We start from the raw sequence: 23,689 nt of genomic DNA, 5'->3' as shown, positions 1-23,689 counted from the left end.
ATGCAACCTATGTGCATCTTAATGAGACACATCAATTTAATCAAAACCATAGATGGTCCTAAGGAAAAAAAATAATAGTATGCTAAAGTATGGAGTAAGATAAATACTCCGAAGGAAATTTACATAATTTTCAAGTCATTATAAAAAAAGAAAAAGGCTTTATTGTCCTGTACCAGAAATATATGCAACAAACTTGACTGTTTGCAATTTTTATTTTTCTAGGTAATTACTGAATAAGAACATTTTAAAAGGCGATTAATTTGCATTTTTACTCTAATTTAAGCAAGTTCACGATTTAAATGCAGTAAGTAATGAATAAGGAACATAAATAATTTAACATTAATCAAATATTCCTACTTAAAAATATGTCCTGCTAATTAAAAAATGCAGAACACTGCAAATAAAGACTACAATCTAAAGGTGGAAAGAACATACATATCAATGTCTACCCAAGATTTTGCCAGCTTCCCCATAGCCCGAAACTAAGAAAAATCACAGATCAAGAAATAATTCATTTTCAAAAATCTTTTGAAAGTATAGCTTTTTCTTTCTATCTATGGACAGTCAAATCTATAACTACTATCTGTATATTAATGGAAGGAAACCAAATGTGGCAAACACCTCAACTTAAGAGTTCTGCCACTTACAGGATCTATCAACATTGACCCTTCTCTGTCTTTCAGGAAGTGAAATAATTATGCAAATTGTAAATCACCCATGCAAATATTAAATATTTAATTGGACCAGTCAATGGTACTTCCCCTGGTTCCCTCACTTACTGAAAGATAGTGAATTCTTAAGTTCCAATAAAGACAAGTTTCATTCTGTCATCTAACAGGTACTGAGACCCAGGTATATTCAAGGCTCTGTATCAGGTGCCATGAATAAGACAGCTCCTTGGCTTCCATAAACATATACCGCATGAGAAGAGTAAATAATTCTTTGCAAATATAAGCAAGTTATAGATAAGGTAGAATGAAATTTCAGAAGCTACAATTTTTCCTTTAGGTTTTAATAACTGGAGAAAGCTTTACTACAAAGTGCCAACTTATACTACGTCCTGAAGAATGGGTGAGATTTGGTTTGAAAAAATAGTAAGATAAAGGATATTCCGAAGGGAATAACAATTAGGAGGAAGGCTATGGGTATGGTTCAGGCACTTTGAACAGTTCCTTTTAACTACAGCAAGGGTTGCCTAAGTCGGAAATAAAGTATAAATTAGCACACCCTCTTACTTGCTACCTGAAAGAAACCCATCAGAGTTTGCCTTTTCGTTGTAAATTCAAAGCTCAGCCAGAATAAATTCCCTTCTTTTGAAGCAGCACAGAGAAGTTTTCACCCAAACTAAATTTAACTGAATGCTTGTCAATGATTTATAACCTGGTCTTTAGCCCACACACCCTACAGTCTAGAAAGCTGTAGATGAAATTGCACTACCATTTACAAACAGGCCGCTTTGAATCTGTTTTCCTCTAAGTAGCTTTGTAATTCTGCGTTAGACACCTGGGAGAGGCATTTCCAGTGCCCATTACGCGACATTTTTCGGTTCTGTTAATAGTTGGTTTGACTTTATATGACTGAGCAAGAGGCTGACAGCCTTCAATTTATTGGCGGCTCCTCGACACAGACACAGATGTTTCCTCCCGGAGATTCAACCATCGTCTCAAAGCTCTGGTTTGGCAGAATTAATATTACACATTTTAAGGTATAGGCCATGTTTCTGGGCCCTAGGGCTTGGGCCTCAGACACCCCAGCTAAGGCCAAAGCAGCGCGGACAGGAAGGGGGTACTCCAGGTGTAGGAATGTGCCAGCGCCCACGGGACGCGATGCTTCTCCCAACACAAAAGACGCCATCGCACCACCGGGCCCTGGGACTGAGCTCAGAAATTGCCAGGTACTCGCCAAGCCGCCCTCGGCTCTTCCCAACACCGCCCCCCCACTTCCGCTTCCGGGGAGGCGCCGCCTGGCCCTCCGGCCTTGGGGGCGGTAGTGAAAGAGAAGCCGGAAGTGGCCCCAGTACTTCCGGTGCGGGAAACTCCTCTCTGCGGCTCCGAGGGGGCTTGACAGGCTCGGTCCCTGCAAGTAGGTCTCTCTCCTGTTGCCTTCCTTGCGTCTAACCTTCCAGCTTGTTTGCCGCTGCCGTCCCGCCACGTCGGTCTCCGAAGCCGCCCCTTCCCCATGTGCCGGGGCAGGAGTCCGGAAAGCCAAGACCCGCTCGCCGGTACCCCATCATGTCCGAACTGACTAAAGAGCTGATGGAGCTGGTGTGGGGCGCCAAGAGCAGCCCCGGTCTCTCTGACACCATCTTCTGCCGCTGGACGCAAGGTACCCTGGCTGGACTCTGGCTTCCGGCCGCCGCTCCCTTTAGCCCCGCGAGAGTCGAGCCGTGACGCCGCTCGCGTGTCCCGGTTCCCCTGCTCAGCCCAGAAACGGGACTTCTAGAAAAGCCCTCCCTGCCTTGAGGGTTAGAGGCTAAGTAGGGGAACGGTGCCAGCGGGCCGCCAAAGACCGGAGGCGCCCCTGCCACTCCCTGGGCTGCCTTTGGGTTGGAGAGGAGGAGGGGGCGGCTGCCGGGCTGCAGCGGGTGACACTGAAGGTGTGCCCTGTGCCCCGGCGTCCGTTCCTCCAGCAGGGCTCCGGCCGCCTGGATCTTTACCCGCTAACGAGTCTGGTCGTTTGGTCTCATTTTGGAGAGAGGGAAGTCCACGTGAAAGTCGCAGTGGTTAATTCCAGAAAGCGATTGTGTTGCTTGTATTTCAGTTAGGCGGGGTTAGGCGTGGTACTCGGTGCAGAAATGTAATGTTGCGGCTGCAGAGTGTTTGTTCCCTTGACCCGAAGTGTCCCCGGTTTTGAGGTGGTGTGGGATCTGTTCCAGTTCAAAGGAATATGGTCCATAGGACTTCCTGGGCCGATCTAATTACCCAGACAGGCTTTTGAGTTATATAAGAAGTTTTGTTAATACTGCGAGTAATTGTGAAATGAAAAAACACCATCTATTTATATTTATTAGTGATCATCCCTAACTCGTAAGTTTCAGTATTAAAACACAACGAGCATATTACTTTCAGGTGACTTAAAAGGGACAATGGTGAGGTTGAGGTTAAGAGCATAGTGTTTGGAGTCAGGAGGATGAGTAATGGACGTATGTAAAACATCCCAAGCACACAAATAATAGCTAGTTAGTACTATTACTAAAACATTTTGTTATTAAAATATTTATTTAGAAAATACCGATTCTCAGAGGGTTTGGGGGAAGTTTAGCATAGTAAATCTAAGTCCTTACTTCGTAATGTGTATTTAGTAACAAAAGTTCAGGGTTTAAGTAATCCCTTCCTTCCTCCCAGATACTGGTAAAAGCTGGTAAAATTAGAATCGTAATATATTACAGCCAGGTAGGTTATTTAGTTCATTACTCTTGTTCTGAAGATGAGAAAAATGAGTTGTGAAGGGTTAAATGACCAGGCCAAAGATGCACAAATTGATAGAACTGGGAACGAATTCCAACTCTCCCATTTCCTAGTTCAGCTGCCTTTGTTGTTTTCCTTTGTGTGGCTCAACCAGGCATGTAATTAGTTTGGCTTTTTTTTTTTTTTACAGATTTAATTATGTCGCTTAACTAATATTTTCTGAAATGTTGGACATCCACATTTGCAGATTTTAAAATTTATTTTCCAGTTTGTCTTACTTATCCTAATAGTGAACAGCCCTAAAGTACGCAAGACTGTGAAGGATTGAGAAAAGTTTTCCTTCCTGTTAACTAATTAGTAATACAACACAGAATAAGGTGATATTCAGCCTCATTTATTTTAGTACTGTGATGCAGAGGCAAGGAGAATTCAGAGAGGCAGTTCTAATAATGGTCAAGAACAGGCTTTGGAATAGGCATACTTGGGTTCTAGGTTCAAGGTTTTTAGCTTACTTAAGCCTCAGTTTCCTTCTCTGTAGAGTGCAGATAATAGTAGTGCCAATCTTACAGGGTTGTTGTGAGGATTAAAGGCAGGTGAATTCGTTTAGGCACTTAGCACAATATAAGACATGGAGTAAATGCTCAGAAAAGGGTAGCTTGATTTAAAAAGTGTTTAATTGCAAACCAAGCCGAAGATCGCTCTCTGGCCATGCCCTGACAGTTGCAAGAAGTTATTGTTAATTTGATGGATAATCACTAAAAGAGAACTTCGTAATGACATATGAGAATGCTCTGCCACCTTGTAGTCATACAGAAGTTCCTTTACAAGATTTGTTCAATCAATACCATTTCAAAATAAAGGATTATTGCTCTACAGAGAGTGCGGTTATATTGTGGCCGTGTAATTCTTCAAGGTCTTAAAGTGATCATGATTTTTAAGGCAACCAAATATGTACTTTTAAGTTGTCACCTCTGACTCAGAGGGATGTTGTCATCGATCTTGCTGTGTTAACTTTGTATTCATTTATCCATTCTTAGAGGAGGCAGAGACCATTGCTGACGATTGCTGTGGCCATGACTTGGGATTGTGGGAACGGGCACAGGACACTGCTTTGGTGCGCTTGCCTTACTGCGTTCGTACTGTGACATCAGCTTTGTCTTTATTTCATCATCTATCTGTGCTTTGAATTGACAGCTGTAATCTCATTAGTCTTTTGGAAGCAAGTTATAGGTGTGAGGTGTTTGGGGTAAAGAGACATAGAACTGTGTCCAGGGATATTCCATTTACTGATTGGTCATGTTAAATGGTCATGTTAATTGGTCGTGTTAAATTCCTTTGATATGTTAAACAGCTGCAGCAGTTGGGATTTTTGTTTGTTTGTTTTTCTCTTTTAATGCAACGGCAGTTTTAGATAATAGGTTAAAGTAGTAAGTGCAAGAGTGGCACATAATATTTTTTTGTTTGTTTAAAATTCATTTGACAGTTTTAGATCATTCTCTTCTGCAAATACTTTTTCTTAAGAGAAGAAAAAAATAGGGTTTTGGTTTTGGTTTTTTTTTTTTTTAACAGTTTTTAGTTTAAAGGCAATAAGTCACATTATTTAAAGCTTTGAAGTTGTTTTGTTTTTTAACTTGGAAATTTACTCCCTACTCCTGCCTGCTTCCCTCCTGCTCAATTGCCTATAATACTTTTTAAAGAAAAGCGTATATTTTCTACCTCCTTATTTGTAAGCACATTTATCGTTCTTTCCCTTCTCCCACAAACTGACCAGTGTTCCAGACCTAGACTTGATAGGGTGGGAGGGAAGACAAATGATAAACATAATATAGCATAAGTTAAGCATATATACTAGAAGGGAGAGAAATAAGGAATTACAGGGTGAAGTAGCCTGGACGGGCCTCATTTTAAGGTGAGATTTGAGCAGACTATTGAAGTAACTGAGTTAGTCATGCAGGTATCTGAAGAGTGTTCCAGGCAGTGAGGATGGCCATCGTAAAAGACTTAATGACTTATGCAGAATACGTCTGGCTTTTTGTTCAAGGAACAGGAAGGAGGTTAGTTTGGCTGGAGAGGGAATGAGGGAACGGGACAGTGATAAAGATGGTGTAAGAAATAATATGGCCCAAATCACTAAGATTTTATAGGCCGTTGTAAGAACTTTGGTTTTTCTTCTAAATGAGATGAGAGGTCATTGGAAGGTTTGGAGCAGAGGAGAGACACGACAGGACAGGTTTTTAAAGGGCTGATCTGACTGCTAAGTTTGAGGATAGACAGTAGTGTATTGAGTGAGACAGCAAGACCAAATGAGAGACAGTTGCAGTAATCCAAGGGTAAAAGACCGTGGCTTAGACCAGGATAGTAGGAAATGGTCACATTGACATCATCCCAGCAGAAGCAAAATAAGAGTCATCTAGATCTAACAAAAGTTAAGTGTTAATCTTATTACAAAGGCAAACATTTTGACTTATTGAGAATTTGTTTTCTTTTCAGTACTGATTGTCTAGCCAGTGTTTGGCAAATGTTTTCTTTAAAGGGCCAGTGCCTCTATGGTCTCTGTCTCATCTCTGCCATTGCAGCACAAGCAGCCCTGGATGATAAGGGCGTGGCTGTGTTCCAAAACTGCATTTAAAAAACAGGCCAACCCTGGTCTAAATTATAAACTCTGAGAACCCATTTCTTCCTTTTCTTGGCCCCCTTCCTTCAAGTTTTAAGTTACTTCGTTGTTTCACCTAAAGATTAGCTAGAAGAGAAGCTCAATTTGTCAGTTTATAGCAGGTCAGTGGTGTTTTGGGGTGGAGATGGGGAGGGAGCTGTAGTGGATTGAAATTAGAGTTTTGGACTTTCCGGTATAGGACAATTTTTGTTATGTAATATGGAAAAAAAAGATTCTAAGTAACTTTGGAAAAGTGAGGGATCAGTTAAAATATAAGCATAAATTGTATGCAGGAGTTAAAGCATTTGGATTAAAGTCCAAAAGTATGATGTCTATTATCATGTGATTTAACATTTTACCAAAGTACTAAAATGATACGCCAGTATCGTTAATTTGTCTTCCAAAGTGAAGGTAAATTAATATTGTGGGTCATATCATTTCAGAGATTTTGTTGTTGATGGAATCCTTTTATTTCAAATATAGGTTTTACTTTCTCCCACCTACCTACATCATATGTCACCTAAAAACCAATTTTTTTTAAACTCACAATTTGGAAGCTTATGTGACAAAGTTAATTTCTTGGTACTTTTGAGTACATAATGTGTTTTTCAGCTCAACGCATCTATCATAATACCTTACGTCTGTATTAGGCTTTACAGGTTTTGAAAATCTTACAGCAACCCCAAGAGGTAGCAAAAGATAAATGTATCAATAGTTATCCTCCTTTTGTAGATGAGGAAACTAAGGCTCAGTTCAGATTCCACTCAACCAGTATTATCTGACATATAGTGACAAGTGAAGTCTTTCTGTGGCCTTTTGTTAACATGGAAGGCTAGAACTATAGAGGCAGTAGTTGTCAAACTGGTTTGAATAATTTAAGTCAGTCATATGAAAATAAAAGACTGGGAAATTGCAAAGAGGTTCATGACTCAGGTTTAAATTAGTTATGAGCTGTAGAACTGAGAAAGACTTCTATGTCTGTAGTGCTGTGGAATGTGATACAAAATCGTATATTTAAGATCAGATGCTTTAGATGGCCTATTTCAGATCTAATTAGGAAGACAGCCATTTTGTGATAAGTTAATTCCTCTTAAAACTAGGAAATAAGATGAATATGAGAACACTTGACAAGAAAAATAACTCTGTATCCTAAAAAATTCAAACTCAAGTGAAACCTTATTATAAAAGAGGGTGCCTACTTAGCATTATCCTGTTTTAGGATAGAATAATTGCCATTTGTCTAACTTTATTTCATTTTTAAGCTCTAAGAGCCTTTGTTCATTATCAAATAACACACTCAAGTATATATACTGTAATTAAACGGAATTTGGCATAAAGCAGATGTGCCTAGAATTCTCTCCCTGGGGTTTTTATCTCTAAAGTACAAAAGCAACCTATCAGAATGCATTTCCATCTAAAAGCCCCACCCATGGATCTTGAAAATTGAGTTACATTATTAGTCATTTTAAGGAAGGCAAGAATCCATTACTGAGACCTGTTTATCACATAACGCTGGAAGTTTGAAAGAGCCTAGTTTCACCTCTGCACTTAGGCCCAACACCAATGACCCTTTCTTCCCAGTAGAAGAGGTAGACGAAGAGCAGAGGCCCCTTGGCTTCACCTCTTGTTTCTAGATTGGCTCTCAGATTTGATTGTCTTGCTGTGATAACCAGCACCCTCAGTTCTCATTTGTCCTTATTAAATTTGCCCCATCCACCATACCTATTTCTTATCCTGCATTTTTCTTATCCTCTATTCTGTTTCTCCCAAGGTGGTGGTGTGTGTTGCTGGGGAAAATTGTGGTCAGCATCAATACACATGTAGGAATTAAACCTTAGCTGAGCCCTCAGTATTTCTCTTAGTTCTTTATCCTGTCTGCTTTTCTTATGTGTTTTGGAATTAACATTCTCCTCAATTTTCTATGCCCTCATGCCCCCCACTCGCCAGCAGCAGCATCTCTTCCCTTCCTCTTTGCCTGCATGTCTAACTTGGAAGCCTGCTAAGATTTCCTGTTTCTCAAGTTTGTTAAACTCAGGGCCCTGTTACATTCTTAAAAACTATTACAGGCTTCAATATGAAAAATAAAAAAAAATAATGAGGCCTGTGGCATTATTTTACATTTTAAAAAATCTCTTCAGTGTCTAGCTCATAGGAAGACAGGTGGATTCTCCCACTTGCTTCTCCGTTCTGTCTTAACAATCTGTTACAATATGTTGTTTCAATATGTTACAATATATGTTGTTTTGGTTGAAGTATCTGCGGAAAATCCAGCTTCACACAGATATGCAGTTGGTAATATAGGAGTCTTGTAATAGTCTTTTCAGATAATTGTGGATATTCTTCTTTGATACTACACCAAAACTCAACAAGTGGTAGTTTCTTAGCAGTTACTTGAAATACAGAATCTGAAGCCACATCAGTGAACTTTTCGTCCTCTGTTAAATTGAAATTCATTGGTTTGTCTTGTACTTTGACTGGATCTTTTACCCATGCGTTAATTTGTAACAGCGTGCATTGGTCATTTGGAAGTTATCGGTCTGCTGGTTTATGCAGATCTTCTAAATGTTAACACATATAGTTATACCATATCAAAAGTCACATTATTTCTGATCTTGTCAGAAAAATCTCTGAGTATTGAGAAGCTGTCAAGCTACAGTGCTGGACGTGAGTTTTCCAGAAGTTTAGTTGTTACTTGAAAGCTTGAGGTTTTATCACTGGCAGAAATACTGTCAAGTTATTTTCCTTGAAGTATCAGGCTCACTTCATTCACTTCTGAGAAAAAGTCTAAATAATCATAATTTGTTAGTAGCTCTTCAAAGTAAAAACAGCATTCCACAGAAAAGCTGTTAGCTCAGCTCACAGTTCAAAAAAATTACACATGTGCTTTGAGAATCTGTCAATCATCGCTCAAGGTATGTAGCAGAGGTGCTTTATGGGTAGTTCCCATTTTGTCACACAGACTATTTTTTTAAAGTACATTGTATTCAAAGTCAAGATTTAATAAGATTAGCATTAGTAAGGGCTTTTTAAAGTTAAATTGGCTTTTTTGTGTGTTTGAGAGCATATTGTGGTGTTTCCTAGTACAGTGACTGCTGGTACAGCTTAATGTCACTTAATGTGGGCTAAGGCACCAGTAATGTAACCTGCTGTTCATTTTGTACCATCGCTGTGAATATCAACACAGTGAAAAGGGCAAATATGTTAGTATTATAATAAAAATGATTTTCACCTCTAGCAGGTCCCCTAAAGGGTCTCAGGAACTTCCCGGGGTCTGTAGGCCACACCTTGAGAACCTATCTTTATTCAGTCCACGACCACCACCACCACACCGCACTGTCTCAGTTCTTTCAGGACTTGGAGTCCTTAAACTCTCTCTTTCCCATTTAATCACTCTTTTCCTTCTTTTAAACTCATGCCCTTCCCTCTGTAAAATAATAATGCTTTATCCAACTACCCTTCAAGCCATCATCCTTTTCCCCTTCACTTGTTTAACAAATAGTTTGCCTTTTCTCTTTCTCCTTGTATTCTGAATCACGCCTCAGCCCTTTAAAATTTGGCTGCTCTTCCCAGCATTCTAAATTTCTTTTTTTAGTATTCCCAGTGACATGCTTAATCCAGTATTTTCATTTAATGTTTTTATTCCACTCGGCATTTGTAACAGGTGACTGCTGATTTTTCCCTTCTAGGACCTCAGTGTGTTTTTTCTCTTACCTTTCAAGTCTTTGTCAATCTCCTTTGCTGCTTCAGTGTCTGCTCACTTTTTTTTTTTTTAATGTTAACCGGCTTCATTATCTGTGTTCTACATGTTTTCATTCACTTTAACTGCCATGTTTAAGGTGATTCAACTTGCTATCTCTAATCCTAAACCCTGCCCTGGGCTCCAGACCCATGTTTCCCCAACCAAATTGTTGTTTCACATTTTAGAGACTGAATTTAGAAACAAACATCCCCATTATCTCCACTCCGAAAACTTCAGCAAGCATTTATTATTAACTGTATAACATACTAGGAAAACAGTTAATAGAGCAGGCAAGATACTTGTAAGGCAAGACAAACAATAAACAAGTGAACAATCATATAATTACAGATGGTGATAAGTACTGGTTGTGCTGAGGGATGGTGGGAAAGATCTACTTAGATAGGCCTATCAGGGAATATCTCTCTGAGGAGTTAATACCTAAACTGGGTCTTTAAGGATGAGAAGGATTCAGCTATTTGACAAGAGAAGGAAAAAGAGCATTTCGTGCAGAGGGAACAGCAAGCATCAAGACCCCAGGTAAAGACCTTGGGATGTTCTGAGGGCCTAAGATCACTGTAGATGATGAAGGTAAGAGTGAACTGAGGGAAGGTGGGGTTGATAGATCGTACAGTGTCTCTTAGGCCATGAAAAGGAGTTTTATTGCAATTGCAATGAGAAGCCATTGCAGGCTGTGACAAAACCTGATGTCTGTTTCTAAAATATTTCTCTGGTAACTATGGTGAATAAATAAGGGGTGGGGTGGGAGTGGGAATGTGGGCAGAATGGGGGGACCTGGTTGGAAACTCTTAACAGTGTTCTAAGTGAAAGATGATGGTGGTTTGAACCTGAAGGTGGACTAGAAATGGGGTAGAGATATGTTTTGGGTCCTTGAACCAAGAGGACCTTACCTTAAGGTGAAGCCTTAAAGATAAGTTCGATTTTTTCAGAGAAAGTGTTAGCAAGTGTTTCATGCGGAGGGAACAACATGTTCAAAGTATAAGAAACCAGAGAGAAAATGGACATTTGAGGGCCTGGAAGAAGTTCAGCATGCCTAGAGCCTAAAGAAGGAGAGTGGCAAAGGATGAGGGAGGAGGTATAGGCAGAAGCCGGACCATGCAAGACCATGTTGAGGAATTTGGATTCTGTCTGTGTCTGGAGTTCTCATCTGAGCTCTATTGGGATTATCACCCATAACGGAAACCTTGTGAGTAGATGAGTTACACAGGGAGAATGCAAAGAAAAAAGATTCTAAAGCCAAGACCTGAGGAACATTAGCATTTAGAAGGAATTGATCACCGCTCATACTGAGAAGAAACAGAAAAGGAAAATTTGGAACAAGATGTACCACTAGAGCCAAGGGCCAAAAGATTTTCAGAAGTCAGTGGTCAGCATTTCAGATGATTCTCTGGGAGATTCATCTGAAATAAGAAAGACTTGAGAAATAGCCTGTCTGGTCATTGATGAATTTGGTGAGAATGAGTTTGGTGCAGTCACAGGTTGAAAACCAAATTATTGTGGGTTGGGTAAATGAGGAGGTAAGGAAATTGAGACAGTGCATGTAGACAATTAGGTGGGCTTTGAGAGAGTGGTGTGTGGAGTTTTGGGTGGAAGGTGGTGGTGGTTGTTTCTATGGTCAAATGATTTTTTAAATTAAGACTTTACTTTTTAGAACAATCTTAGGTTCACAGCAAAACTGTGGGCAAGATACAGAGATTTCCCACATACCTCCTGCTCCCTCAACATGCACAGCCCCCCACCCCACTGTCAGTGTCCCCCACCAGAGTAGTACGTTGGTTATTACAGTGTTGAACCTGCGTGGACTGATATCACCCAAAGTCCACAGTTTTCATTCTTGGTGTGGCACATCCTGTGGGTCGAGACAAATGTGTAATGGAATGTATCCATCATCATAAGATCAGAGTATTTTCACTGCCCTAAAAATCCTCTGTGCCTTGTCTGTTCAACCCTTCACCCACTCCCCTCCTCTTGGCAGCCACCGATCTTTTTACTGTCTGCATAGTTTTGCCTTTTTCAGACTGTCATATGGTTAGAATCATATGGTATGTAGCCTTTTCAGATTGGTTTCTTTCACTTAGTAATATGTAATTAAGGTTCCTCCATGTCTTTTCACAACTTGCAAGCTAATATTTTTTAAATGCTGAATAATATGTACTATTTATCCATTCACCTACTGAAGGACATCTTGGCTGCTTGCAAGTTTTGGCAATTAGGAATAAAGGTGCAGTAAACAATGTGTGCACGTTTTTGTGTGTGGACATAAGTTTTCAACTCCTTTGGGTAAATACCAAGGACCTTTTGGTAGAATCTTGAAGAGAATTTTTTTTTGTTTTTAAATATGTGAGATACATTTAAATACTGTTTGAAAGAGAGATTGAAGGGTAAAGAGAGAGGAGGTGGGATGGAATGGGAAGCTTCATACTGTTTCTTATCTGTCCTGCTATCTAGTGTCTCAAGCTAGAAACGTCAGTCAGTTCTAATTTCTTATGTCCCAAGCCTTTCCCCACTTGCACATATTCATCAAATATTAATTTTTACCTTAGAAATACTGTTTGGATATAGTGTCTTCCCTCCACACTTAAGTTTCTTTTATTAGTTTGGCACTGTATAGGTGTGTTGAAACGGCCTCTTCCCCATTCTGGTCCTTTAAAAAAGAAAAAAATACCAGTATGATTGTATTACTCCTTTAATTAGTACTTGTCATGGTGTGGCCCTTCCCAGTATTAACATCCTGTCAGCTCTCCCTCCTCCCCTTTCCCATCTCTCCCGTGTGCCTCCATACTGCCCTTTGGCTGCATTAATGTTCCCTCTGATCCATAAACTTGTCCTGCTCTTACGAAACCTCTTTCCTTTAATAAAGGTATTTTCTTTACCTGAAAGTCATTCTGCCGCCCTTGCCTCTCTGATAAATTTCTGTTCAAGGTCAGCCTTAAAGTTAGCTGGCATGACTTGACTCAGATCAAGTCACTACTTTGTGTATCCTCAACACTTCCTACTTCTCTTATAACATTCGTTTATCCCTTCATCTTAGTAATTATTTGTTCAGATGTCTGTCTTCACCTGGACTGTTGGCTTCTCCAGACTAGGGACTTTGTCGTTCACGTCATTTATATATCGTAGATGCTTGGTATAGTATCTCAGGGTCATTAAATGTTTGTTAAATAAATGTAAGAATTATGACCATTAGTGAAATTTCACACATTCCTAGCATGTTGGAATTGGAAGTGATCATTTTAAAGCTAAGTATGAGGCCTAGGGAGGTGAAATGATTTCCTGAAGCTTATACAGATAGTAACTCACTTCTCCTGACTTCCGGCCCCAAGCTCTCTGCAGTGTGCCGGTGCTCTCTGCAGGAACTTGTACTAGATACTCAGTCAGTGCTAGTTGGGTAGTGTTTAAATTAAGATAGAACCAATATGGCCACATGCACTGTGTATGATGTTCTTTAATTTTTAGCTTAGAGAATGTGACTCAAAGATTGAAACTAAAAAAGATACTTTCTGAAAAGGGTCCTAAAATATCTGTTTAAATTCAGTATGTAGACTGTCAAGTCTTCCTTTCAGTAAATTATTTAAAAATCAGATTTAGTGTCCTTTTACTGAAGGCCACACTTTATCTCTCTGGTCCACTTAGTGGGGTCCCTGGATGCAAAATTGTGTGTGTGTGTGTGTGTGTTTATGTGCATTTGGCAGGGAGCCTAGGTTCCATATCTTTTTTTCAAAGAGCTCCTTTATCCTCCAAAAGGTTAAGAACCACTGCACTTGACTGACTTGAGGATATTTTGCTGTTGTGATAAGTGATCTTTCTCAAAGCAAAGTACATTAAAAATTCTTTTAGCTACTACTTGAATTACATTTTTAATCTTTGCTACTTGCTTTCATTTTTAGGGTTTGTGTTTAGTGAATCAGAGGGATCTGCATTAGAACAGTTTGAAGGTGGCCCCTGTGCTGTTATTGCACCCGTTCAGGTAACATAGACTGCTACTTTACCAACTCCTTAGAGGGACGTGTTCAAACGTTTCATGCTTTACTTTCTGTTTTCTAATACCTGTACTCTGTAATCATGAGGCATGATCAGTTACCTCTTAACTTTTGTTCTTGTCAATTGCTTTAAATATCCAAAATAAAAATGATTTCAGAACATGAGTAGGTTACACAGCAATAGCCATTTGGCTCTCTTTATTTTCAAGAAAACATAGTAGGTGTTCTCTGACTTTCAGAAAATTTGGAGTTAATGATCATGGCATCTTTCTTTTTTTTTTTTTTTTATGGCATCTTTCTTATACAGTGATCTGTTGAGTAATAACATTTTATGCCAAAGATAGTGACACCGTAGCAGTGGTACTATTTACATTTGTTCTATCTTTAAAAAAGGTTTTTCTAAAAAGTTGAAGATGCATTAATATTTTCATGGCCTAAAACTTTATCAAATTTTAAAAGTTGACAGTATATACTGTTTTAGGCTCTAGCTTTGGTCTTTAAAATAAAATTAGTAGCAACGAATTTCAAACAGAATCCTCAAAATAAAAAAAAGGTTTTTTCTTTGGGCAAAAGGTAGAGTGAATCTCAATGTATGTATTTGATTTTGAATCTTTTTGTGTTGCATTGTTTGAAATTCAGAGGCTGATTTGCTATAAACCATTACGTTATTAAAATGGAGAATTGAATTTTCAGTTTGCTATAATATTTACAATGTCTGAACAGGAGTGTAACTTTAGAACTGTTATAAAAGAAGCTTGAATTTATTGTTTGTTTTAATCAGCACATTTTGAAAATACATATTTAATGTGGTATTTATTATTCATTGGGCATAAAGAATGCATTCCTGAACTGTTAGCTGCAAAGTAAATTTGTCTCTCAAACCTTATACTCCATACACTTACATTATTAAATTTAAAATGTATTTTCTGAAGGAGAAAAGAAGTTTTCCTTTATGGTTCATTCTAAAATATATCCTTTGTAGGTCGTTGTTTTATTTCTTTGAAGAGTAAAGTTGATACGTTTTTTTTCATTAGTAGATTTACAAAAAAAATTTAAGAAAAACTTGAATGTTTGAGCTTTACCTGGGGATTACAGAGTATAAAGAATAAAATTTAACTATAAATTAGTTATGAGGCTGTTATTTTGAGTAATTGAGACAGATTTTGGTTGCTAGTAGGAATCTTACCTGAATTTGAAGATTACTTGTCCTGTTCATATGCATGTTAGATTATATTAACATAGACCCTCTTGGACCATAATAATAATACCCTTAGGGTCTTTATTTCAAGTCTTTGAATACAGTTAAATCAAAGTAAACCACAGCAGTTTCATGTTTATAAAATTTAGTATATTCCAAAATGGTAGTTATTTTTACAAGGGGGGTTGCTATGTAACAAGGGTTAATTGTAATGTTCAAAACCGTGATGTATCTTTGAGGTAGTAATTTAGCTTCATAGTCATATAAATGTTTTCATTCATAGAAGAATTTTGTTTATATTAATATTTCAATGTAAAAGTCAAAACTAAATTACTAAGAGTGATGAAGGGAAATGTGCGAGTCCAGATATTAAAACTTTTTTAAACTATATAAACTAGAACATGACACTTTTGCTAGAAGAATAGGCATATTGTGGAACCCGATAGATAATACAGTAGTAGACCACATTACATATAATAATTTACCAAGAATTAATCACATACCATGATAAGAAGGAATATAAATCAGTGGTGAAATAAAATGTTTACTAAGTGTCACTGATAGGACTGGTTGATAATTTGAGGGGGAAAACTGAATTTAGGTCATTTGTAGCATATACCAAGTTTATTCTTGATATAATAAGCACAGAAAGCTGAAAATAATGCATTACCAACTAAGATAAAAGATGAGTTCCAGGCTCAGAAAAAAATGTGAGGTAATATTAGCAATAAATCAGTGTCTTTCTTATACAGAGAACTACAAATTGGTTAGAAAAACACTAAAACTTCAGAGGTGGAACGGGCAAGTGTATGCAGTCATGACAGGTGGTATGATGCTGGACAACCAAGGAATCGAGATGTCCAACCTCGCTAGGAATCCAAGAAAGTACAAATAAAACTTTAACTAGATTCTATGCTTACTCTTTCTAATCTTTATGAAATAATTGGCAGTGCATTTAAGGGTAGGGTGATGCTGGCATACTCAGATACCTCTATGTAGTACAAATTGGTACTTTGACCTAGAGAAGGAATTTTACGTTATAATTGGAACCATGATAATGCAGATTCTTTGATGAGAATAATTGTACTTCTGTGGATCTTTCCTAAAGAAATAATCCTTAATATGGAAAAGGTTGTATTCAAGAAGAAGCTTTTTTTAGAGCAAGTCCAGATATATTTTATATATATTTATATATATATAAAACATATATTTATATATATATTATATATTTTATAGTATAAAAAAATTGCAAACAACGTAATGCACAGTAATGTAGTTTAAACATGGACTAATGTTTAAATAAATTTTAATAGCTTGAATAGACATGTAGAGATTAAGAGTTAAAGTTATGAATTGTGTGGGAAAACAGAAAAGTGGAAAACAATCACGTACCCATTATGCTTCTCACTTAAAATAAAATTTAAAACAGGTATGAAAGGAAGACTGGAAGGAAGTATATCAAAATGCTAATGGTGGTTCTATTAGTGTTGAAATAATGGTTGTCCCATTCACCATTCCAAAGTTTTCAAGTGTAGTTATATTAGTTTTATGGCTTTTGTTATTGGGTGGGGGGGGGGGATCAGAAGCACTTGGTTGTAGTATTTGTAGATTTTATTTCAACGTGAATAGTACAGAACGTTACTTATTTTTTTTTAAAATACTTTGAATTGATTGCTTATTAGGTACCAGGTACTGTGCTAAGTGTATTAATAGTTTATCTCATAATCCTCACTACAACCTTTTAAAGTTTGTGCTATTATTATTTTTAATTAGTAAAGTAATGAAACCACGATTCAAATCTAGGTCTGTCTGACTATAAGCAGTCCTCTTGTCTGAATACTACTGTTTTCAAACACCTGTGAGTAAGAATCACCATAGTAACCTCTTTTTTCTTGAATCTGCCCCCTAGAGATAAAATAGGTGGAGTGTCAGAATCTGCCTTTTAAATAAACAAGTCAGGTGGCTAGGATGCAAATAGTCCTTGAGCTACACTTTGAGAAGGAAACACTGTTACACACTGAACTGTTATCTATCAAATCACCAATGTAACATAGTTGGCTCACTTAAGGAAAGGTTAGAAATGAGTTTGTTTTTTCTTTGGACTCTTAAAGCTTTATGAGTTAAACCAGGAAGTTAGGACTCCTTATAACAAAGTGATGACCCACACCTTGGTCATCTTGTGTCATAAATCAGAGCTAGGAGAGCAGAACCACTTTTGCATTTAGATTTCTTTTCCTCTAAGGAATCAAAGAGAAATACAGATTTTTTCCTGGTCTAAAGGGCCTTCACTCTGTGAATGGAGCAGTAAATTTCTTTAATTTTCCAGTTATGTGGTTATTATTTTGAGTCAATTTTTCTCTTTGACAGAAAATATGTATTATAAAGGAGGAAGAATTGTATGCATGTAGAATCAAGCTTATAGTAGTATATTCTGAGTAAGTAATTATGCTCAGTTACTGTTGAACGTGAAGGGAAGCCATTTGAAATTTTTATAGCACTATTCAAAAGATCAGAAAGGAGGTGCAAATTAGTTTTATTTTCCATTTTAAAATAAAAGAATGATGTAAGGTATGCTTATAATACATTCTAATAATTATTGCTTTAATTGTATAAAGGCATTTCTTTTGAAGAAGCTCCTGTTTTCTTCTGAGAAGTCTTCTTGGAGGGATTGCCAAGGTATGATAGCTGTCTTTTATCAACTTTTACTCCATCTTCTATTTTATAGATGATCCATGCAGTATTCATTGGCAGTAATTTAGTTGAAATTATCTGTCTTAAAAAGTAAACTATGAGTGGGTTACTTTTTCCTGAGATTTACTTTTTAAATGTCTCAGAAAGTTTCATGGATGACTTCAAATTTTAAAATGTATATTTCCAAATTTGTCTTTCCTAAGAGGTATAAGACAGGATATTACACTAAGGGAAAAATCCTTTGGGGCATTTCCCTGAACTGTTAAATGATAGCATACTATAAGGACAGTCATTTATGTTTGTTTTGTCTTATTTAGCTTTGAGCAAAAAGTCAGAATTATCTTTGTATTCCTGCATCTTTTAGTATAACGCCTTACACAATTCAGATAATACCTCAAGTAATTCTGAATTAAATTGCAAATGAAGCTTTCATGGCTTCTGCAATATGATTAAGTCAGAGAACTGTATGTGCTACCTGATAAGAACAGACATTTGCATCCTGCTTGGCAGTTTACAAAGATATTTCCTTCACTTGCACAGTTTTATGTGAACTCACAGTAACCGCTGAAAGAAGGTGGGATATATTATAATTGCGGTTTTGTATATAAGGGCAAAACAGCTTCCATTCCAAACCATGCAGGTAGACTCTACTAGTGGTTGTGAACTTGAGTTAAAAGTGTCACTGTCATGTATTTTTAATTAATTAATAGCCAAAATGCAAAATAAATTTGAGGAGAGAAGAAACTATTCAAAAAATACTATTATTAACATGAAGATTTTATTAATAAAATTTATAATATTCCTTGCACAGAAATATATTCATATGGATAAAAAAATTTATGTAGCATTGTCATAAATGTCGTAAACGCTCTGGTGGCTAGAGGGTGAATGGCACAGTTCCTGTCTTTAAAGAACTTTTAATTAGGAGAGCGAGAAAGCTTGTTCCGGCATAAAATTTTACATAGGATGTGTATACATCTTATCCCCTTTGTTTGAAAGTTTCAGAAAATGGTACTACTTCTGGAGATTAATACTGCTTGAAAGGGGGAGGGTGGCTAAGGTTCAGGAAGAAATTGTGCATTTGTGCTATTTTCTGTAAATGTCTAATGCTCAAATCACTGCAATACAGTATCGGTGGTTTCTGTATTATGCAGCATAACCGCTGTGGCCTCTGCTAATGTAACGGATGGTGGTATTGTGTGTGCTGACGGTGTGTTATCTTATTATCCTTACCCCTGTGGGACTGGGAGATTAAAGACGTTAGACTAATTCAGAAATGGGGAAAAACAGAGGTCTCAGCAGGCCCATACGCTGGCCTGGTTCTACAATAAAGGAATCCGCATGGCTGAAAGGCTCCATTTGCAGCCTAAGAAAGGGGCGTTCAGTATCAGGTTATTCCACGTAGCATATTCTTTCTTCTTATGTTTAATTCTGCATTTTCCAGGATTCTTTTTCTCATTAATGGAAATATTTAACAGAGGTGACATTTTAACCCTCAAGCACATTTTTCTGAACTGTAGTTTAAGATCGGTGGTTTATGGATTTTTCCTCCACTAAAAATGCTTGATTTTCACCATTAAATTAATGCATTCTTAATATTGTTATTTATGACAGGATTTTTTTCCCTACAGACAACCATTATAACTTACCCTTTGGTTATTTTTAGAGGGAGAGCGGAAGGAACTCCTTTGTCACACCTTATGTGCTATTTTAGAAACTGCTTGTTGTAGCGACTCTGGCCCGTACTGCTTGGCTTCATGGTTAAGAGGAAAGACGGCTGAGGAGACTGCTGGTCTTCCTGGGAGTCCTGCACAGTCTAGTTGCCAAATGGACCATTCTTGTAAGATACACTTTGATTTCCTGAAGTAATTTCTTGTATGTTTGTTTAAATAAAACTATTGAAAATTTTAAAGGAAAAAAGCTTTAAACATTTTATAAGGTCTCTTTTTTAGCCTAAGCTTAATTCATGAGCTTTGTTAGTATTTTTCATTTCCCTTTTGATTATTTTAAATTAACTAGAGGATGTTACATTGTTTATTTTTTCTTTCATTTTTGAAAAAACAGGAAATGCATCTCTAAAAATAAACTTAGGTAAAATTTCTAGTTGACTTCTGCTTGATGACAATCTCTTTTGAGCTTTGGAACTCTCGTTTAGAAAGCTTAAATAACATGTTTCTATATTCTTTCATTTCAAATACCTTAATGTTTTCTCTGGTATTGGGGAAAAATGAGATTTTTTTTTTTTTAACATTGGAAAATGTCTTAAATATCTTTAGTTGTTTCCTAAAGTAAAGAAGGGGACGTTTTTCTTCACTACGTGTTGTTTCTTTTCCTCCTGAACTTCTTGGACATGGTTACTATGGATGAATTATTTTAAGATAGTTTTAATTATGAGTTTTAATTTTGCATTCATTTAAGTTTTTCATACTTTGAAGATTTCTCTTTAAGATAAATTAAATAACAGCTGTTCTCATTCACAAGAATTCTATGGTCTTTAGTATTTGAAAATTCTGACATAGTTGACCTAAAAACTGCCAAAATGAGCTAGTAAAATGGAGACTTCTGATGGTACAGAAACTAGATAAAAAGAGTTGCTTTTCTGGTTTTCTTTGCAGGAATTAACTTGCCAGTAGGTTGCTTTTGATAATTGGTAGTTCCAGGTGCTTATATTGAATAAGTGACTTAATCTACCTGTGGTGCAATCCATTAACTATCATCTCTGCGGAACTTGTTTTTAGAGAAACTAGACACCCAGTTTCTAGAAAGTAGATTTCAGTTGCTTGAGACGCACACCTGGCTTTCCTGGTGGGATTGTGAGGCACATTGCCTCCTTGAGCTGAACCATCTCTGTGATGTCAGCGCCTTCTCTCTCTCACCTTTGCAGTTACAGTGGCAGATTCTACTAATAGTGCATTTGCAAGGAAGAATTTTTAAAATTTAAACAGTTGAATGGCATTTCCTTTTCAGGCCTTTCAAACATAGCCTTTCAAAGAGAATTTAATATATTTTTACAGTTGATAATGACAATTGAAGAAAACAAGTATTCACAAGGTTGATAGTCAAAAAATGTGTCATTGACACTGGTTTTAAAACACTTTCCAGGTTTTACTGGCTTGCATGTAAGCATGGTTAAAAGTGTTGTTTAAGATACTAAAATTTTAATAGGAATGATTGAACTAGTTAGAAGTGGTTTTAAAGAATATGCGCTTAAAACTGGTCTGCGTATTAATTTGTAAGAAAATAGTGAGATCTTTTCTTGTAACATTTTTCATTAGTATCCTAGTATACTGTGTGCTCCCTGGGATGTGCTGTACATTTCTGTGTTGATAGGTTAAAAAGCTTTAGGTTAAATGGCCTCATGCTTCATTAACTTCGGCACTTCAGTGATTCATTTAAGTGGGCATGAATTCCCCTCCAAAAAACATAGTTTAGTAATTTTCCAGTTTACTTTGTCTCATTTTAAAAATGGACATGAAATGAAGCTATATTTGATATTCGTTTTTAATGTGGTATAAATTTGAAAAGTTTCGGTAACTGAAAATTTGAAAATTCACCTTAGATGTTGACAATGAAATGAACTTATATTAAAATTTTTATTCCATATAACAATATGTTTTACCTGTTCCTTTCTTTATTCCCAGCTATTTTCTTTTTCTTGTGTTATATTTTTCCACCATCCTGCCTGCTAAGCTTTTTATTTTGCTTGCCTCTTTTCTCTAAATTACTATCTTGATGTCAACTTTCATAGTATATACCCAGTAAAATGATTCAGATAATCAGGCACTGCAGAACAATTACAGTTTGGAAAAGATTAGGTAGAATTTTTATTTTATCCTGAAATTTTAAACATGAACTGTTTTCCTCCTTGTCAGTATTACATTCTGTACAAACGTTAATTTCATTGGCTTGTGTGGTGTGTAGTTTTGGCTTTTGGTAATGCACACTTGTTTGCAGTAGTGAATATTCAGGTTCAATTTCAGTTTGTTTCCCACACACAAATCAAAAGATTATTTAAATTAATCCTTTTGGACTTTTAAAGATTTAAAAAAGTAATTTGAAACATTTGAAAATTAAAACTGGACTTTGGAAGGCTAGAATAATGTGACATTTTACATTGTAAATCAAAATTTTAATTTTGATTTCATAACGAATCAATTCAGTTCTCTAGTGAGAATTAATATTTGAAAGTACTAAGATTTACTGTATAAAATATATATGAAATTGTTCATTGTGATAAATGAGAGTAGGCATTTTGATCCGTGTAGGATATCTTTAAAGACTTCATCTTTGGGCAGCTGAGACTATCTGGGTTCGGATCTCAGCTCTGCTGTTTATTGCTTTGGGCTCTTGGGAGGATTCTTCTCTGGGCTTCAGGTTCCTCCTCTGTAAAATGGGGTAATAGGGTTGTTTGAGGATTAAATAAGGTTAAGGCCCGTAGAGCATTTGGAAAGGGGCCTGGCACTTAGAAAAGTGTTAAGTAAACTTTACCTTTGATTTCTTAAAAACTTACAATTGTACTGTATTAATAAACGTAATCTAAATAAGTTACTGAAAACTTCCCAACAGTTATACAAATAAATGCGGAAACAAACTTATAGCTGTCGTTGAACCTGTGTACTTTCAAAGTGCTCTGCCTTTTTATATACATCTGTTTAATAATTAAGCGTCAAGCCTAAAGATTTTATATTATGTAGGAGGAAGGTTAGCTATGAGGATTTTACTTGGCGCTATGAATTGAAAGATTATTTAAAGCGCAGAACACATTACAACTATGTGTGAAGCACTGTGATTGTCAATAATTTCTCATATTTTAACGATTTCAGCACAACTGAATTAAAAAAGAAATGTTTATTATTTAATCACCCTTCTCCATCCTCAGTATTAAATCCATTTTAGTTATAATCATGGTAACTAAGATGTTGAAATATAAATTTATGTTACAGTAAGGTTGAAAATAAACTGAGAACTTTAAGGGAGTAAGGAAAGAGGGAAACTTTTAATTGCTTGAAAGTATTTACAGCCTGCTGTGTGTATCTTGTGTCATTTATTTGCCATGTGTAGTGCTGAAAAGTGTCTTTTATGTATAGCTGCCTTGGCTGTCGAAGAGCTTGGCTTTGAGCGATTTCATGCATTAATTCAGTAAGTAACGTTGGAACATTTAAAATACTTACCTTCTGGACACATTGCCATTTTAAGTCTGTTTGTACTGTGGAAAGGTAGTTAGATTTGTATGCTTGAGGATTAATTTGTTTTCCGATTTCAAAAAAAGAATAATTTGTAAATGTGTACTTAAAATATTCTGATTCCCAAATTAACTATGGAAATATACTCTTTCATAACATTAAAAGCTTTTTCATCATTATAATGAAAAAATCATTTTAGCTTAATGTTTCTGTCTGACTGAATATAAAGATTTCTAGTGTGATAAATACTTGATTCTTATTTATTGTTTGCCAAAATACGCTTTCTATAATTTTCATTAAAAGCGCCATATTTTCATCAGAGTGTTTAAATTTTTTGTTATAAAATAAAAGGTAAGGGATAGCTATGTTGATAGAATTACAGGTGGCATTTGATTTGAAATATAACATTATGTTAAAAGAAGCCACAAATGTACACCTTATCCTTGGTGTTCAGATATTTGTTAAATAATTTTCAGGCTTTAAAAAGTCAAGTTTTCTTTGTTCTTAACCATATCCTAGAAGACGGCCACCTCATTCCTTAAATAACTGTATGATCATTGAAGAAGTTGTTGCCAGACAGTTCGCCTGAGAGATGAAGAGGTCCCTACTACGTAGGCATTCTATTTTAATGGTATCTATTATAGATAGTGACAGTTGTCAGCAGTAGCTTTTGCCTTTAATGGCTAAATTTGTATTTGAAAATTTGATACACTTAAAAAAATCTCCTATTTGTATGTATGCATTTTAATGTAGAAGACAATTAAAAATTTTTCCTATTTATGAATGTAGTCAGTCTCATCATGTTGTTAATACTTAATTC

The 23,689-nt window shown here is 36.5% G+C and overlaps 1 protein-coding gene across 3 annotated transcripts in view; it reads left to right on the top strand.

The window, feature by feature from the left end:
* The first annotated feature begins 2,026 nt into the window (after nt 1-2,026).
* MINDY3 (MINDY lysine 48 deubiquitinase 3) overlaps nt 2,027-23,689 on the top strand; it is a 94,815-nt gene continuing 73,152 nt past the window's right edge. For 2 of the 3 annotated variants that reach the window (XM_060006299.1, XM_060006298.1), the window contains exons 1-5: nt 2,027-2,325; nt 13,705-13,784; nt 17,611-17,671; nt 19,353-19,526; nt 22,774-22,825. In XM_060006299.1, the coding sequence (XP_059862282.1) occupies nt 2,232-2,325; nt 13,705-13,784; nt 17,611-17,671; nt 19,353-19,526; nt 22,774-22,825 (461 nt within the window). In that variant the 5' untranslated portion in view covers nt 2,027-2,231. The remainder of the gene's footprint in view (nt 2,326-13,704; nt 13,785-17,610; nt 17,672-19,352; nt 19,527-22,773; nt 22,826-23,689) is intronic. The other variant, XM_060006300.1, reaches the window with a different exon arrangement.

Source organism: Delphinus delphis, chromosome 2 (assembly GCF_949987515.2).
Source record: "Delphinus delphis chromosome 2, mDelDel1.2, whole genome shotgun sequence".
Taxonomy (NCBI): Eukaryota; Metazoa; Chordata; class Mammalia; order Artiodactyla; family Delphinidae; genus Delphinus; species Delphinus delphis.
This window is presented reverse-complemented; position numbering and strand designations above follow the sequence as displayed.